Genomic DNA, 16922 nt, shown 5'->3' on the forward strand with positions numbered 1-16922 from the left:
GACATAACAGACAAATGCAAACAAAAAGAAAGAAGGCAATATTATTAATGGCAAGTTTGAATTGGCCAAAAAAATTGAGAGGCTAAAAGAGCAATCTGTAATGATAAATGATACCATCTACTATTTGTTGTGAATATTTATATACCAAATCAAAAGAAAGCATATATCCTAGGTTATTACATTACTAAACAAGAAATAACATTTTAAAATAATAAATTAAGCCGAAACTGGTTTGGCTCAGTGGATAGAGCGTCTGTCTGCAGACTGAAGGATCCCAGGTTCGATTCCGGTCAAGGGCATGTACCTTGGTTGTGGGCACATCCCCAGTGGGGATGTGCAGGAGGCAGCTGGTCGACGTTTCTCTCTCATCGGTATCTTTATTTTATTGATTTTTTAACAGAGAGGAAGATAGAGGGACAGAGAGCTAGAAACATCGATGAGAGAGAATCATCGACCAGCTGCCTCCTGCACATCCCCCACTGGGGATGTGCCCGCAACCGATGTACATGCCCTTGACCGGAATCGAATCTGGAACCCTTCAGTTCGCAGACCGATGCTCTATCCACTGAGCCAAACCAGCCTCAGCAATAAAATATATATATATATTTTTAAACAGTAAATTAAGCATTCAAATTAAGAGGTTAGGAAAAAAAACAACAAGAGGGACTCTTTCCTCCTCCTCACGTGGGAGTCTGTGCTGTGAGATTCTTTCCTTTTCCCCACATGGGAGTCTGTACTTGTTTTTCAATTAAAAAAAAAAGAACAAATTTTAAACTAGCTTATAATAAAAACAATTGAATCTATCAAAGAGATCCAGCTAGTGTGTTAAGCAATACTATGGGGGTACAATCAGCAAAATTCAGACTGGGAAAAATTTACAGGATAAAATTTTTCAACAATAAATTTCAAAGAAATCAGGAGAAACTATAGATTGAAAGGGAATTATAAGATGTATCAATGAATATAACATATGTACTTTAGTTCCTGGTTCAAAAAGTTAGCTCTAATAAAACATTCATGAGATAGAAACTTGAGCACAGATCATACTTTTCATATTTAAAAAATTATTGTTAATCACTTTTAAAGAGTTCTTATCTTATGGAGATATATACTGAAATATTTTTGGATGAAATAATAGGATATCTGGAATTGGCTTCAGAATCACACAGTGTGGGAGCAGGGAGAAAAAGAAAAGACAGGGGCATGGTATGGAAGGAATACAATTAGCCAAGTGTTGATATGCTTGACTCCTGGTGATGAGCACATGGGAGTTCATTGCATTGTTTTATCTATTTTTGTATATCTTCTAAATTTTCACAGTATTAAAAAGTAAATAAAGTGGTTGAATAAAATATGTAAATGTTGCCAAAACCAGTTTGGCTCAGTGGATAGAGCTTTAGCCTGAGGACTGAAGGGTCCGGGGTTCAATTCCAGTTGAGGGCATGTACCTTGGTTTCAGGCACATCCCCAGTAGGGGGTGTGCAGGAGGCAGCTGATCCGATGTTTCTCTCTTATCGATGTTTCTAACTCTCTATCCCTTCCTCTCTATAATAAATAAATAAAATATATATTTTTAAAAAATGTAAAATGTTCTTTACAGCAGAAAGATATGCTATGGTAGATATGCTATGATCTTAACTATATAAAAATAGGACTGAATATGGGAGAGATATAATTTTATTGGCATGGTGGAATGTGGTAACTTCCCTGATTTCCAAATTCTCTTTGGTGTTATGGACTTTATTTCTGTATTTTCACAGAAAGGTTTGGAGTGATCATGGCCCACCCCACAACCTGTCATTACATGTGCCCCTCTTTCTTTTTGTATCATTATGTGAATATCTGTGTTAGTACTTACCTTGCAATTGTGGGTTTATGTGTGTGACTCCTTCTCGGCTGTACACTTTGAGAACCTACTGGTTAACACCTGGTACATGGTTAGTGCCTGGAAAATGTGGTCTGAACTGGTGAAGGTCATTGGCACCCTTTCCTGATGAGGTTAAGTACAGGGGATGCAGAAAGGGCCCCTGATGAAGCTCAGGATATCAGCTAGAAAGCAGAATTAAGAGGATAGTAGGGCCCGGCAAGTGTGGCTCAGTAGTTGAACTTTTTTAACCCATGCACCAAGAGGTCAGTTTGATTCCTGGTAAGGGCACATGGCTGGGCTGCAGGCTCAATCCCCAGTAGGGGCATGCAGGAAGCAGCCCATTGATGTTTCTATCTCTCCCTTCTCCTCTCTCTCTCTCTCTCTCTCTCTCTCTCTCTCTCTCTCTCTCTCTCTCTTTCTCTCTCAAAATCAATAAAAAATAAAACATTTTGAAAAAGAAGATAGGAGATTAGGAAGTTAGGCAGCTACAGTGTTGAGGCCATGCACTCCAAGAAGTGGCAGAAAGGGGAACAGAATGATGGTTGTGTCTCTTGGTGTTGAGGGTCCGGGGTGTCTATACAAGGGGCTACTGGAAGGGACAATCAGGGGAGGGAGCAAGGGCCCATGTTGGTGTGAGCCCTCAGTCCGTCAGGTCTCTGAAGGCTGAACTGTTCTTGGTTTTATTGCCAGGCCTGGTGAATAATGTGGTGTTCACCAGTCACACCATGGAGCAGAGGCACCCTCTCCTCGTTCAGCTGCAGAGCCTCATCAGGGCTGCCAATCCTACCGCAGCCTTCATTCTTGCAGAAAATGGGATTGTCACCAGGTAAATTTATCCCGTTCCCTTCCCCCCACAGAGCAGGCACCTTCTCAGATGCAGCAGCTACACTCTGGCAATGCACCACAGGGTCCTGAGCAATTATAGAAGTGCTCTATGTGTCAGTATCCTGTCCTGTTTTGAGACATTTTATTTTAATGCATCCACATTTTTGTCCACTAAGGAATGGAAGTCAAGAATTTCTCAAGTTCCTGTGTTAACATGTAAGAAAAATTACATAGAGGACATAGAGAAATTATCTTTTTACTTCATGGACTTGAGTCCAAATTTCAAACTAAAAATAGATGATTGGTGACTTTGTATGTGTGTGTACGAAAGCATCTGATTGTATAGCAATTTTGTTTGCTCAGTAAGGACACTAAAAGGTATATAGTTTTCACTTTTTTAAAATATATTTTTATTTACATCAGAGAGGAAGGAAGAATAAGAAAGGAATAGAAACATCAATGATGAGAGAGAATAATTGATCTGATCAGCTGCCTCCTGCATGCCCCCAACTGGGAATCAAGCCCCCAACCAAGGCATATGCCCTGGCCAGGAATTGAACTGCAACCTCTTCCTGATTCATAGATTGATACTTAACCACTGAATCTTGCTGGCTGGGCTAGTTTTCACATTTTAAAAATTGATTTAAGGGAGGGAGAAAGAGAAACATTGATTTGTTCTACTTATGCATTCATTGATTGATTCTTGCATGTGCCCTAATCTGGAGATTGAACCCTCAACCTTGGCATATCAGGGCAATGCTCTAACCAACTGAGCTACCCAGCCAGGGCTAGTTTCGACTTTTGAGCAATGCAAATATTTTACATATTCAAAAATTAAATGAAACCAACAAGGAGGGGAAAAATCTAAATACAAACAAAAAAGTGAAACCATCTGTAATCACACACACACAAAATAATTAATTCAGGTAACTTTTGAGCATAATCTTCTATTGGTATCCTGATTCCAAACAACATCACTGAATAGAGAAGGGAGATTATAAATATGGCCCTAGCCAGTTTTTCTCAGTGGTTGGAGCTTTGGCCCATGGACTGAAAGATCCCCAGTTCAATTCCAGTCGAGGGTACAACCTTGGTTGCAGGCTCGATCCCTGGTTGGGTCAGAGCATGTACAGGAGGCAACAGTCAATGTGTCTCTCTCACATCAATGTTTCTCTCTGTGTCACTCTCCCTCCCTTCCATTCTGTCTAGAAATCAATGGGGGTAAATATCCTCCAGTACGATTAATAATAAATGTGAAATGGAAAGGTGAGGGGAAACCCTGTAAATGTTGGATTTGAATTTGGGGGAACTCGGTATAAATTTATTATTTTTAAAAGGGTATATTTACAAGTTTTTCCATTGAAAGGGAGCAGAAATACTAATCCCACAATAAATACTTCTACTTCTAGATCTTGGTTTCTATGTACCGATCCACTGTCAGGTATCAGGATTCCTTGGAGAATTGGCTGATTGCAGGTCTAGGGCAGGTACATTTTATGCCAAAAAAGCAAATATTTTTGTAGCTATTTCAAAAGGATATGGGAACTATCTTAAGAAGCTGTCTTTAGCCAAATTTGTGACAACTTGAACATGAGAAAGAATAATGATAATAATGGATTATAGCACATAGAATAAAGTGAGTCTATGTGATACCAAAAAAATGAAGAGGGGCAGGATACAAAATCTCTTTTAACAGGAAAATGCTAACAAATAAATATGGATTTCTAGAATTAGAAAGTCAACATCTTATAACCTTTGGTATAACTTAGTTTAGGCAAAAATCATCAGTGGATGTTCAGTAGTTGACAGATTGTTGAGGAAAAGGATATTTTCTAACCTCAGAGTATCACTCCACCAACTATTTACTACTTACAAAGACAGAAAGTACCTTCACAGTGGGAAGAGGGGGTATTGTAGTCATGACATTGACCAAATGGTTCAACTTAGCAAGGCCACTAATGGGACAGATTGGCATGCCACGCCTCCGTCCTTTGATGCTGTGGGAAGGACACATCACCTGGGTATTAATTTTGCCCAAAATATTCACCTGAATCTAATCATGAGGAAACAGTCAGACAAATCTAAGTCATGGGACACAAGACAGCTGGCATATCTTCAAAAAGGTTAATGTCATGAGAAACAAACTCACATAAAAGTTGGAGGAATTGTTCCAGATTAAGGGAAAATAAAGATTGTAATTTTGATTGGTGAGCCTCTCCCTACCCCCCAGAAAGGGAACATTTGAAAATGGATGTATATTAAATCAATACTTCTTCAGCTTTAATGTGCATATGAATCTCTTGAGGATTATTAAAATGAGGGTTCTGATTCAGTGGGTCTAGAATGGGGCCTGAGATTCTGCATTTCTAATGAGCTCCCAGGTAATGCCAGTGCTGCTGGTCCACAGTATTAAATTCCTCAGGCGTGATCATCGTATTGTGGTTCTGTAAGAGAGTGTCCTTGTTCTTAGGAGATGCATACTGAAATACTTAAGGGTGAAATAACAGGGGGGGAAATGCAGGCGTTTGTTGCTTATATGTGTGTGGGGGGGACAGTGGAAAAAGAAAGCAAATGTGCAGGTTAAGGTTGATAGTCCTAATTAATCTGTGTGGGGTTTTTTCCTGTATGTTTTCAAAGGAATGAAGACATTGAGCTGATTCTGGCAGAAAACAGTTTTTCAAGTCCTCAGATGCTACGATCTCGATATTTAATGTACCCTGGCTGGCAAGTATCATCATTGAAAATTAGCTAAGATTTATTTGTAAACCCAATGATTTATTTACAGCGTGAGAGGGAGGGAGTGAGAGGGAGAGAGGGAGAGGGAGAGGGAGGGGGGGGGGGAATACCAGGTGTGCTATACAAAGGTGTCCATGGCAGCTGGAAGGGCCTGCCATGTCCCAACAGCAGCTGGCTTTCCCAGGAGCCTAGTGCCCCCCATCTTGGGCTCCATATTGGGAGCCTTGCTGCATGTTGAGGGAAAGGAAAGATATGGAATAAAGAGTCACTCCTGAGAATAGTCAGTCCTCTGGGATTCCTTCCTGACAGGTGAGCTCCCTGCCGATGGGGCCCAGAAGATATTTCTTCTGTCCTGGCAGCCTCCCAGCCTGTGACCTTCTCCTCCAGAGGGGAGAAGAGAAGGAAAGATAGTACACGGAGCATTGTAATCATACTAATACCAGCAGCTCAGGAGCACTTACACACATTGTTCTAAGACTGCACACTCCAGTATGGTAACCACTAGCCACCTTTGTCTATTTAATAAAATGTAAATGAATAAAAATTTAGTCTTTTAGTCATACCATACTTGATTTGAATCATATCATACTTATAGAGTAGGTAAGTGGATCATCCCATTTTCCTGAACAAGACAGTTATATCTTAGATAGAAGAAAGAGATGGAGCTTCTGAGGTGAAACCCTCCTCTGGTGGCTGCAGGTGCGGGGCCTTTTGCTGCCCACACCAAGGGCCTGGCCTGAGACTTCTTCTATCCGCACCTGGTGCCTAGGGAGCCACCCTTCCTCCAGTCCATGCTGACTCCTTCTGGGCACGTGAACAGAGCTCCAGGTGCACTTTCCTAAGGCAGACTGGTCCAGGAAAGAGCTGGGTTATGAGGAGCTCATTAGAAGGTTCTGTGAGTGTGGAGTCTGAAACCTTCCCTTGAGCAGGAAAATCAATCATTGTAGATAATTAGAGATGGAGGAGCCTTAAAATCCCTCAGGGAAGGTGGGGGATGGTGGGGGAGTATGAGGTGATCAAACAAATAACTTGTATGCATATATGCATAAGCCATGGACATAGACAATAGGTTGGTGAAGGGGATCAGTTGGGGGGAAGGGAACATATGTAATATTTTCAACAAGGAAGATTTTTTTTTAAATCATCCTTCAGGCTCTCCCTTCTTAATTCCTTCCTGGGTTCAGATAACTTAGTCATTTAAGGAGATGGCAGCCATCAGACTCCTCCTACTCATCCCTAGACATTACTCCGCTCCTTCCTTGGGTCAGGGCCACCACCTCCTAGTGAAAGGACTTCAGCTCCAGGATGCTCTCATTCTGAGCTGTGAAGATTCTTAGCCATTCGCCTTCATGGCCTCTGTTCTCCTTGGCCCCGCACCGCCCTGAATGGCATGTTTCTAGCCTGGGAGGAAACCTTTCCCTCTTCCTTCATCCCCCTCCAAATTAAGGATTCTGGCTCTGAGCACAGAAGCCAGAGTAACTCATGGTATCCAAATGGCTGTCTGGGTTGAGGGAGAGAAAAAAGACCATGGCAGTGTTGCAAAAATGTTATGCTACTACCCAACTTTAAGAAATCACAAAGGATAAGATACTTTCAACAATATAAAATTCAAAACTATAGTTGCTATTTTAAAACCAAGGAAACTAATAAGAAAATACAGCCCAGCGGGTATGGCTCATCTACCTATGAACCAGGAGATCACCGTTCAATAACCAGGTTATGGACTCGATCCCAAATAGGGCACGTGCAGGAGGCAGCTAATTGATGATTCTTTCTCATCATTGAGGTTTCTCTTTCTCCCTCTCTCTGAAATCAATAAAATCATGTTTTTTAAAAAGAAGAAGAGAGTACAATAGACTAAAGGAAAATGATTACTTCAAATGTGACAGAGGTTTAATATAATATTTGAGAAACTTATTTGGCTAGTTAAGAAAAATAGCCCACACCTTATGGATGTGTACAATTCATTGAGGACCAAATACAGATGGCAACCGTGATAGCAATTCCACGTCAGTAATATTCAAAATGTAAAATGATGCCTCATTATTATTTTGATTGATAATATTGCATTTAACCAAAAAATATCTATAGTAACCATTGCTGGGGAATTGTTGTGAAACTGGAATGCTCACCTACTGCCAGGGGCAGTATAAATTATTACTCATCAGATGGTTACACCTTCTTCTGGACTGATTTCAATCATGAGGATTCATCTGAAGGAAATAATACAAAAGAAGAAATGACATTTCCATCACTTTGGAAGCTAGTTGATGGGATTTCTACCTTTGCATGTGTTTAAAGTTTTCCATAATGAAAAGTTAAATTTTTTAAGTGCTCTGAATATGGCCATGTTCTGAATGAGTCTGTGGCAACATTATGTCTGCTATACTCAAAACTGAGAAAATAGTCCAGAGCTTCCTCTGCCCTTTAGTTCCTTCTGGAGAGAGTGTACACACCAAATATACAGTCTGTTAAGCTACCCTCAGCAATGATGGAGCATGGTTGGAGCCTTGAAAGAGGGGGTGAGGTCCTGAGGAAGAGCTCTAAGGGTACCAGGAAGGACCCCTCGTCTCAGGTGGGACACTGCCTGGCTTCAAAGGCCGAAGGGGTCTTTGATGTCGAGAAACTGCTAGTCTAAAGAGGTAAATCATTCTTCCCGACCTCAAGGTGAAAGAAACATATATACATTTAAACAAATGTATTCTACACAAAACTGTGTACAAGTAAGAGAGAATTCAAATATTACAGGATAGATAATATGTAGTTCATTCCAAAGTATTATATAATACTGTTGTACTTACAATTTTTTAAACCTTTTAAGGTATGAAGGTAAATTTGATGCTGGATCAGTCTTTCCATTAATGGTTCAGATCTGTGTGTGGTTTGGTCGTCCCCTGGAGAAGACTCGCTTTGTGGCCAAATGTAAAGGTAAGCCCTGGCTGGGACATGTCCCGGGCCCCAGGAAAAGAACACCAAGCGTTTCCCTGTTTCCTGGCACCATTCTCTATGCTGTCTCTTCTCTTCATCTGAGTCTGAAAACAGGCAGAGGGATTTGAGAATGCAGGAACCCCCCCTCCTCTGGAGCCACTGGGGAGGATTGGGGGGCGGGAGTAGAATCCATGAACCCAGGACCCTAGAGTAAGATCCCTTCCTAGTCCCTAACCGTCCCAGCACTGCCACTCTGAGCTTGGCCTCTGCCCCACGTGGGTAACAATCCTGTCCTCTTCCTCCACCAGCAATTCACTCTTCCATCAAGCCGAGTCCTTTCTCTGGAAACATCTACCATATCCTGGGCAAAGTGAAGTTTTCAGGTAACTGGGGGGTTGGATTTGGGAGCCCTGCACTTTGGAGTTCAGAACCTCTACTGGTGCTTTGCAGACTCTCTCCAAAACCCTCCCCTCTGGGCCTTATGCCATTGGACTTTTCCAATCACCCCTCTCTGCCAAGGGCCTACCTTCCTTCAGGTCCTTCTGCTCCACAGTGGAGGATCTGTCCTCCTTCCCCTGGGTGGCCTGCCCAGGGCCTCTCCTCACAGCTCCTGGACTTCCTTGACTTCCTTGTTCCAGAGACTCAAACCATTACCCATGGTTTCTTTCTAGACCTATCACTTTTCTAGAGCTACCCCTACACTGAGATATCCAGCTTCTGATCCATGTCTGTCAAAGTTACTTGCCTTCTCCCTTCTGTTCAGTAGGCCCTATTTATCAGCCTTAGACTCTGGAGCCCTCCAAACCTGGTCTATCCTGGGCTGGCGTCAGAGAAGGCCTCAAAACAAGGAATTGCTCAACTCAACATTGAGAAAGAGGAGACTGTTCCAGAGAAAAGGCACAGCATGTGCTGTGGACCTGGGGCAAAAAAGGCACACTCCAGGAACCAAAAAGGGTTTACTGTCTCTGGGGCTTAGGGGGAGGCAGGGATTGTGCCTGTTAGGTTGTCTAACTAGCAGGTGTCAGCTACATACCAAGAAGCAAGAGGTCAGGCTGCATATCAAAGCCACTGAGGACCCAGGTAATGGGTGTCTCTGTGTTCTTCCATTCTTGGTATCAGCTTATCCTCAGGTACCCACTCCTATGGTTGCCAGGTACCCACTCCTATGGTTGCCAGGTAGTGCTGTAGTCTAGGTGTCAAATCCAGACACAACATCCAGCCGATGGAGATGCTGGCTCTTCCTGTGGTATCTTTATCAGTGCAGACACCCTTGCTGAAGTGCCTCCTCCCAGTTCTTCAGCAGACTTCTCCCCTTGGCCAGAATTGAGTTGCTATGCCTTCCAGGATCCAGGACCCATGGGGAATTGGTATTGGAGGAAGAGAGGTCTGCTGGACAGGCAACCATCAATTCTGCTACAGGGAACCATTGAGAGTTGTAAGCATGGACCCATCTGGGTCTTCAGATGGAAGCATTAGACAATGTAACCTTTAAAAAGGAATCTTTCATGGTCTTTAACCTGTACCATTGGACTAATTTATATTATTACTGAATTTGAAACTTTGGCCCTCTCTTTAAGCCCCTTGCTCAAGCCCACTTCCCTAAGGCACCAACAGACAACCCCCCACCTGCTGCAGGGGTCTTAGTGCTTTTGTCTTTCCTCTCCCCCATCATCAGCTCCTTTCTTTCTTTATACCTACTCTTGACCCCTTTCTTGTTCAAGGTTAACATATGTTGTTCTGGACCCCTTTCTCATCCTGCCTTTTAGAGGTACCTTGATCTTTTTTCATGTCTCCTGTCAGTCATAGCCCAGCTTCTCAGCCTGTAAACCTTGTCCCCTCTTTTCTGTTCCCATCCAGGTGACCCCCCCACAGCACTTGTACTGTAGACACGCCCTCCTCCCTTGGCCTCTCAGGCCTCTGTTGAGACCCACCCCTCCAGAAGGGGGCCTTTCTCTTATAGTCCCTTCTGGGTTGATTCCACCTGATCACTTGATCAACCAACCTACTCCAACCTCTCTTGCTCATCCTCTCTAACTTGCCACCAATCATGTCAATTCTCCCTCCTGAACATGTCTCATGACTCTGTCCTCAACCATAGACCCTGCGTCACCCTTCGTGTGTAGCCTTATTCTTTTGGGGCATCGTCTCAGGGACTGACATGTCTTCTTGCAGACTCTGAGAAGACCATGGAGGTCTGCCACAATACTCTGGCCAATTCCTTGAGCATTGTGCCTGTATTGGAGGGACCCACGCCACCACCCAACTCCCGAGGCACACCTCAGGACAGCAGCGGGCAACAGGAGTGTTACCTCGTGTTCATCGGCTGCTCCCTGAAGGAAGAAAGTGTCAAGGACTGGCTACGGCAGTGTGCTAAGCAGGTAGTTTTTGAAGCCCAGACAGACTTGGCACAGATGTGGCTAGCACCTCAGAGCTGCTGCTGGCCTTGAGGCAAAAATCCCTTCACAGTCTCCCTGGTGCCTCCCCACTTCGTTCAGCCAGCACTTTCAGGGACACATAGAGAGTGGAAGGCAGTCACTCTGACAAACTCAAGGCAGACTTGTTCTCACAGACATTTCCAATTCTGCTTCCACAGCAGACTGGAGTTACTAGGTGACCTAACTAGGGGCTGGGTGAAACCTACTTGTTCCATGTGGACTCTGTGTCAAACTGTCATTTCTTGGCTGAAACTAATTCAAGATTCTCCTGTGTTCTGAGCCCAGAATCACCTATTCTTGGGCTTTCCCTCTAGAAAGAAATTAACAACAAAGATATGGGTAGATCCTTTTGCAAATCAAGACTCACTGGATAGCAGTGAGCTTGGGACCCTGGAGACAGGTGCCTAGGAAGAGAGGCTTTCTGTAAATGTACACAAGCATCTTTAGCCCAAACACACACACACACACACACACACACACACACTGGAGTTATGGAGTTAACTGACCCCTCCCTCCATCTCTGCACAGAAGCCTCAGAGGAAAGCCCTGAAGACCAGGGGGATGCTGACCCAGCAGGAGATCAGGAACATCCATGTGAGTACCCTGCCCTGGGGGCTTAAGGCCCGTCCATATCCCAAGGCTGTCCTTCCAAGCTTGTGTAGCTTCATCCTTTGGGATTTTCTGGTGTCACCTGGGTATGTGAAGAAGGTGAAGCCCTGTTTTGTCACCCTGTTCAAAAAGCTGAAGAAGTTATTCTCTCCTTCCCATCCCCTTGGTCTACATCAGGGGTCTTCAAACTACGGCCCGCGGGCCACATGCAGCCCCCAGGGGAGTCTGATCCTGCCCGCCAGGTTTTTTGGGCAGTGAGCGCAGCCAAGGTGTTACAGTAGGGATTAGTAGTTCATATAGTCTGGCCCTCCAGCTCTCTGAGGGACCGTGATCTGGCCCCCACTTTAAAAAGTTTGAGGACCGCTGGTCTACATAAACCAGCAAGGGCCCAGGAAAACTAGATCTAGATCCTGAAGCTGCTCATGGGTAATGTGTGAGTCCTGAGGCCAGGACAAGAAGCCCCTTGATGAGCCCACTTGACCTCCAGGCTGACTCCCAGCCTCTGCCCCAGTCCCTACCTTCACAGGAACCTTTTCCTGATGGGTTTGGAGACAAAGACTAAAAGGAACACAGGCCCCAACATGAGCCACGTCACCAATCCCAGTAATGTGCAGGCGGACAGGAGAGTGCTCTGAGACTCCAGGAGCCCCTGCTTTGGACTTGAGGAGAATCCTTCAAATCCAGGCCCAACCTGGGTGCTCCTGGGCAGGACACCATGGGCACCTCAGAGACAGACCTTCAACAAGGTTGAGTGCAAGTAGTTTACTTTGGAAATGATTCTAGGAGATGCGAATAGGGAAACAGGAAAGTAACAGAGAGAAGGAAGGGGAGGCAGCCAACAACGAGTATTTTATCTAGCCGGGACCACTGTGGACAACCAGAGTCTTCTCACAGGGACGCCCAGAGTGCCCCCCTCTGAGCCTAGAGACCTCTGTCGTCATTGCCCGAGAGCTGCTGTGGGAAGGTGCTAATTCCCGGACACACCGCCTCCATGGAGCGGGCTATCTTGCTAGAATAATCGGTTTGTTTTTGTTTTTAATGAATGAGTGAACGATAGAAAGTGGTCAGATAATTCTAACAGGACTCTTTTTTCCCTGTAGGTTAAACGCCACCTGGACCCCCTACCTGCAGGCTACTTTTATAATGGCACCCAGTTTGTCAATTTCTTTGGTGACAAGACTGATTTTCACCCACGTATCCTTGGAATCTGGGGCCGGGGGGTGTCTGGAAGCTTATCTATAAGGAAAGTGTCTGCTAGAGGTGAGGCAGCCCGCTCTGGAGCAGGCTGGGTTCTGAGAGCTTTAAACCATAGGGCCTCTTAAAGTCAATTGAATTTCTTCTTCACTCAGTGCTTGCTGAGATAATCCTGTGAGTTGTAGTTCAGATGCAGCTGTGGTGACATCCTCAGTTCTGTGGTTATCAAGGTCACAATTTACATGTTGGAGATGGGGCCTGCTTACAGTAGTTAATCTGTGAGAATCTGCTGTGTGCTAATGAAAGCTGAAGGGCGCAGGTCTAAGACCTCATGAAGGACCCTGCGCCAACCCCTGCCGCATTCTTTGTAGCTTTGGTGCTGCCAGTGTATAAAAACCCTCTGTGCACTTACTACCTCAGAGGCCCCCTGCCCCCTTCACCTGCCCACAGATCCCTCTGGGCCAGGGCAGGCTCACGGCTCTCTTCCTTAATGAGCTGCCAGTCATGGACCAGTTCATGAATGACTATGTGGAAGAAGCCAACCGGGAGATCGAAAAGTATAACCGGGAGCTGGAGCAGCAGGAATATCACGATCTCTTCGAGCAGAGGCCTTAGAGGAAGGCTGCAGAATGTCCACTCAAGATGGACAGAACAGGGTGTCTTAGCCTCAGTTCCTCCAGAGGCCCCTCCCAAAGAGGGGCTGTCTTTGTTCTCCTTGGCCTTTGTGTGCTGGCTTGAGTGCATGTTGTCTTTATTCTCTTTGCAGTGCTGAAGAGCATCACCTACACCACTGATGTGGGGGGAGGGGTCCTCGTGGAGCAGGTGCAGACAAGGACTGCAGTGTGTGTGCTGGCAGTCCAGGACCGCTAGGTCTCTCACAGAATCCCCTTTGGGCTGTTGAAGCACTGTGTGCAGGTGGGGGAAGCATTTGGAGTGCACAGAGTAGCCGCTAGGATGCAGAAGGAACCCTAGCTACCCAAATTGGAGCCACCCTTGGGGAGGGCCAGGCCACCACAGACCTCAGGCCTCAACGCAGTGCTCAGAGGAGCCTTATCCCCGGGCCTGCCTTCCTGATCAGGCTCCTCCCACTGAGGGAGCTGGCCCTGCTGCCCTGGGCCAGTCCTGGGGAAATGGCACAAGCTCTGCCCCAGCCCAACCCAGAGTCAGCTTGGGCTGAGGTCAGTAGCTGTTCTGAAATGAGGGGCTTGTCCTTACAGACTAAACTGGAAGGCGACCTGCCTTTCGGAAGTGTGCAGCTTTCAACTGACACAAGCAGTCCCCTCAGGGTGGGTTTTGAGTGCCCTTTTGGTATCACTCCGGTTTGGTATCACTCCGGTTTGGCATCACTCCGGTTTGGTATCACTCCGGTTTGGTATCACTCCGGTTTGGCATCACTCCGGTTTGGCATCACTCCGGTTTGCCTAATTCAGGGACCAGAGCATACCGGCGGCTGAAGGCTCCCTGGCAGTGCTCTGCCTCACTGTTGAGGGGAGAATCCTGCAACTGCTCAGTTTTAGGTCCTGACCGTTTTTTTGAGGGTGTCATTGGATGGGGTTCAGTCCCGAGCACCCACCCCCCCAGCCTCGCCAGGGAAGGTCTGGATTTCGGCCACAAACTTCAGGAAATTGGTGCCCCCGAGCATTGTTCCTGGCCCTGGATTTTTCGGGCTCCTGAGGACCAGGAATTTCAAAGAATTCCAATGTCCAAATTAGATTCCTTCCACTGGCTTTGTTTTCAGTGGACCGTAAAGCAGAGGGGGATTGCAGGTATGTCCCGTGCTGACCTCCAGAACTAGTGTGGAAGCAAGGGAGGTCCCAGGCACTGGTACTAGGTGATGTCTGTTCGGACTTCAGCGCCTCAGCTGCCCAGGCTGTAAATGCTTTCTGATTTCACGTTGTTGTTTTTGCATGCCTTAGGAACAAGCACATAGGCGAAACCAGCAGTTTCCAGTAATGTAGTGGGGTTTTCGAGAAAGACCCCTGGTGCAGAGGAGAGTCAGAAAGGATGGAGCACATGTGGTCAGTGTGCCTGGTCACACAGAGGCCTGCATGCAAGTACTAAAGCAATTGTATGGGCTTGTCGGTACCAGGTACCACATATTTGTATTAGGAAAAAACAATTTGTATTTGAAGCCAAACGAACAAAACTCCAGTACTACTGAGTAAGAAATCTTGCATGAAGAAAAGCTTCTGAAAAGACTCATGTTCTCCAGTCCCAGCTCCCGAAGCTGCTGCTGACGAGGCCCCAAGTGTGGAGCCCAAGTCTGGGAGCCCGTCACGTCTGGCTGGCCAGAGTGTGCGGTTCACAGTGGACTTCCTCTGCTCCAGAATCAATAACATAGATATTAAGTGCAATTGATTAAATAAGCAATGAGTTACTTGTAGCTTCCTTTAGCTCTACCGAGCTCTTTTTAAAAACTCAAACTTGAGCAGCCTTAGAAAAGGGGTGGGTGGGGTGGGTGGGGCCGTTTCCTCCAGGTGGGTTGCTGTGAAGTTTTAAATGAAAGCTCCAGATCTTGGAACTCGAGCCATTTCCTGGCTGCTGCACAAAAGAGTTTTTAAAGAGGGGTCGGAACCCGCCCATGGCAGCGGGTCTTCCCACTGCGTGGGGCTGTACTTACGCGGTGGTCTCTGTTTCTGACCATTGTCCGGAGAAATGCTCTCTCACCAACTTGCCCCTCTGAGAGGGAAAACTGATTACCTCAACCAGAATATGAAACTGTGATTGAAAAAAGTCAAAACGTTAAGTTTAAAAGCCAAACGGCAAAACTGGCTAAGGCCTCCTTAGACACTCAGCCTGCTCAGGAGTGTGAAGGGGCACACAGGTGAAAGGGCATTTCACTCCTTGGGGCGCACTCTCCGTGCCCTATGAAGAGGCGCACGAGCACGGTGTGAGCTCTTTGAGGACTGAGGCGGGGGGCGTCCTCCTGCCCTGCCTCTTCCAGGACCTGCGGGGCCTCTGGGTTCCGACTGTGAATATCCACGTGATTCCTCCAGGCGGAGGCTGGGGGCTTGGCTGCCCCGCGAGGAAGGGCCATGACACTGTGTTTTGGATTTTGACCTTAGAAGTGGATACTAAGGACCCAGCAAATACATCGGTGAGGGTTCCTAGGGGCAGGCAGAAGTCCTCCAGGGGCTGGCATGCTTTTTGCCAACTTTCCTGTTAGCAGCTTCAGTTTTATATCACCCAGAGTGAGTGTGATACTGTTAAAATCGCTGAAGTTATGGGTCATTTTACGTTTTGATGTGGGATATTTTATTTTATTTTTTATTTTATTTTATTTGGAGGGAGGAGGCAGAAGTTGGAGAAAAGGGATTACCCTGGGAAGGGGCGGCTGGCAAGGAGTTACGTTGGCTCCCCTAAGCCCTGGGGCTCTCTGACCTCGGGCCCTCAGGCCGGCACACAGGCCCTGTAGGTCACAAGAAAAAGTTCCCTCCTAAATTCAATTAGGATTCTGGAGAATTTTTGCACAGTAATAAGCTCTGAGTTGCTCTTCAGGCTTCTCGAAAGGGAAAAGTTAACTCAAAGATTGTAAACTATTAAGTATTCATTCCAGCATGTTGCTGACCTAGTTGGATAGTTGTACCTCAAAAGTAGGTGAGAAATGGCTTCCTCATTGTCTTAGGTTGTCAAATACTAATGACAGAAGAAGAGCTCACTTACGTGCCAAAATTCACTTTTATAGCTTTTCAGTGCTTTAATATTTGTAACTTAAATTTTAAACTCATTTACAAACACTACTGTAACTTCAGTGAAACTGAATTGTGTGATTGAAGCTTTTTGCTTATTATAATATTTATTACACTACTTAATTCAGTAAATATATTAAAGTAGCCTTCAATTTATTTTTATATTATTTTACATGTTTTTACCTGCAGTTGTGTATCTGAGTTGACCTTGGTAACAGATGTAATGCTGAGGACCAATAAACCGTCACTGAACAAACCGTCACTGTGCCTGGCCCTTAGACCCAGCCCAGGGTGTCCTGGGTGGGACTGAGGAAATGGCCCGCAGCCTGGGGCTGGGTGCTTTCTCCTCTGCTTCCCCCAGAAGCCTCTTTGCTGCCCCCACCCCCTTCCCCAGACCTCAGAGTGGCCTTCAGAATAAAATTCTATGTGGAGAAAGCACCCTGGCTTGGGTGTGGACACTCCCGGGGTCCCAGAGAAAAGCCATCCCAGGCTTACAGGTCCCTGTGAGTCATCGCATCCACAGGGGCCCCCACCCTCATCTCCAACACCTCACAGGGCTGTGGCTTCTGTGGAGTCTAGGCTGCGGGAGGAACCATTCTTCAGAGTCCAGCCAGCTCGTTTAATCCCAGAGCTCTGCGA

At 45.8% G+C, this 16922-nt stretch overlaps 1 protein-coding gene across 3 annotated transcripts in view; it reads left to right on the top strand.

Moving 5' to 3' along the window:
* Positions 1-16539, top strand: part of DNAAF9 (dynein axonemal assembly factor 9) — a 128398-nt gene extending 111859 nt beyond the window's left edge. For all 3 annotated transcript variants that reach the window (XM_084886863.1, XM_084886862.1, XM_084886864.1), the window contains 8 exons: positions 2558-2693; positions 5330-5416; positions 8250-8356; positions 8665-8739; positions 10529-10734; positions 11320-11385; positions 12501-12594; positions 13097-16539. In XM_084886863.1, the coding sequence (XP_084742989.1) occupies positions 2558-2693; positions 5330-5416; positions 8250-8356; positions 8665-8739; positions 10529-10734; positions 11320-11385; positions 12501-12594; positions 13097-13209 (884 nt within the window). In that variant the 3' untranslated portion in view covers positions 13210-16539. The remainder of the gene's footprint in view (positions 1-2557; positions 2694-5329; positions 5417-8249; positions 8357-8664; positions 8740-10528; positions 10735-11319; positions 11386-12500; positions 12595-13096) is intronic.
* Positions 16540-16922: the final 383 nt, after the last annotated feature.

The sequence above is a fragment of the Pipistrellus hanaki genome (assembly GCF_964339955.1).
Source record: "Pipistrellus hanaki genome assembly, chromosome: 6".
NCBI classification, from domain to species: Eukaryota; Metazoa; Chordata; class Mammalia; order Chiroptera; family Vespertilionidae; genus Pipistrellus; species Pipistrellus hanaki.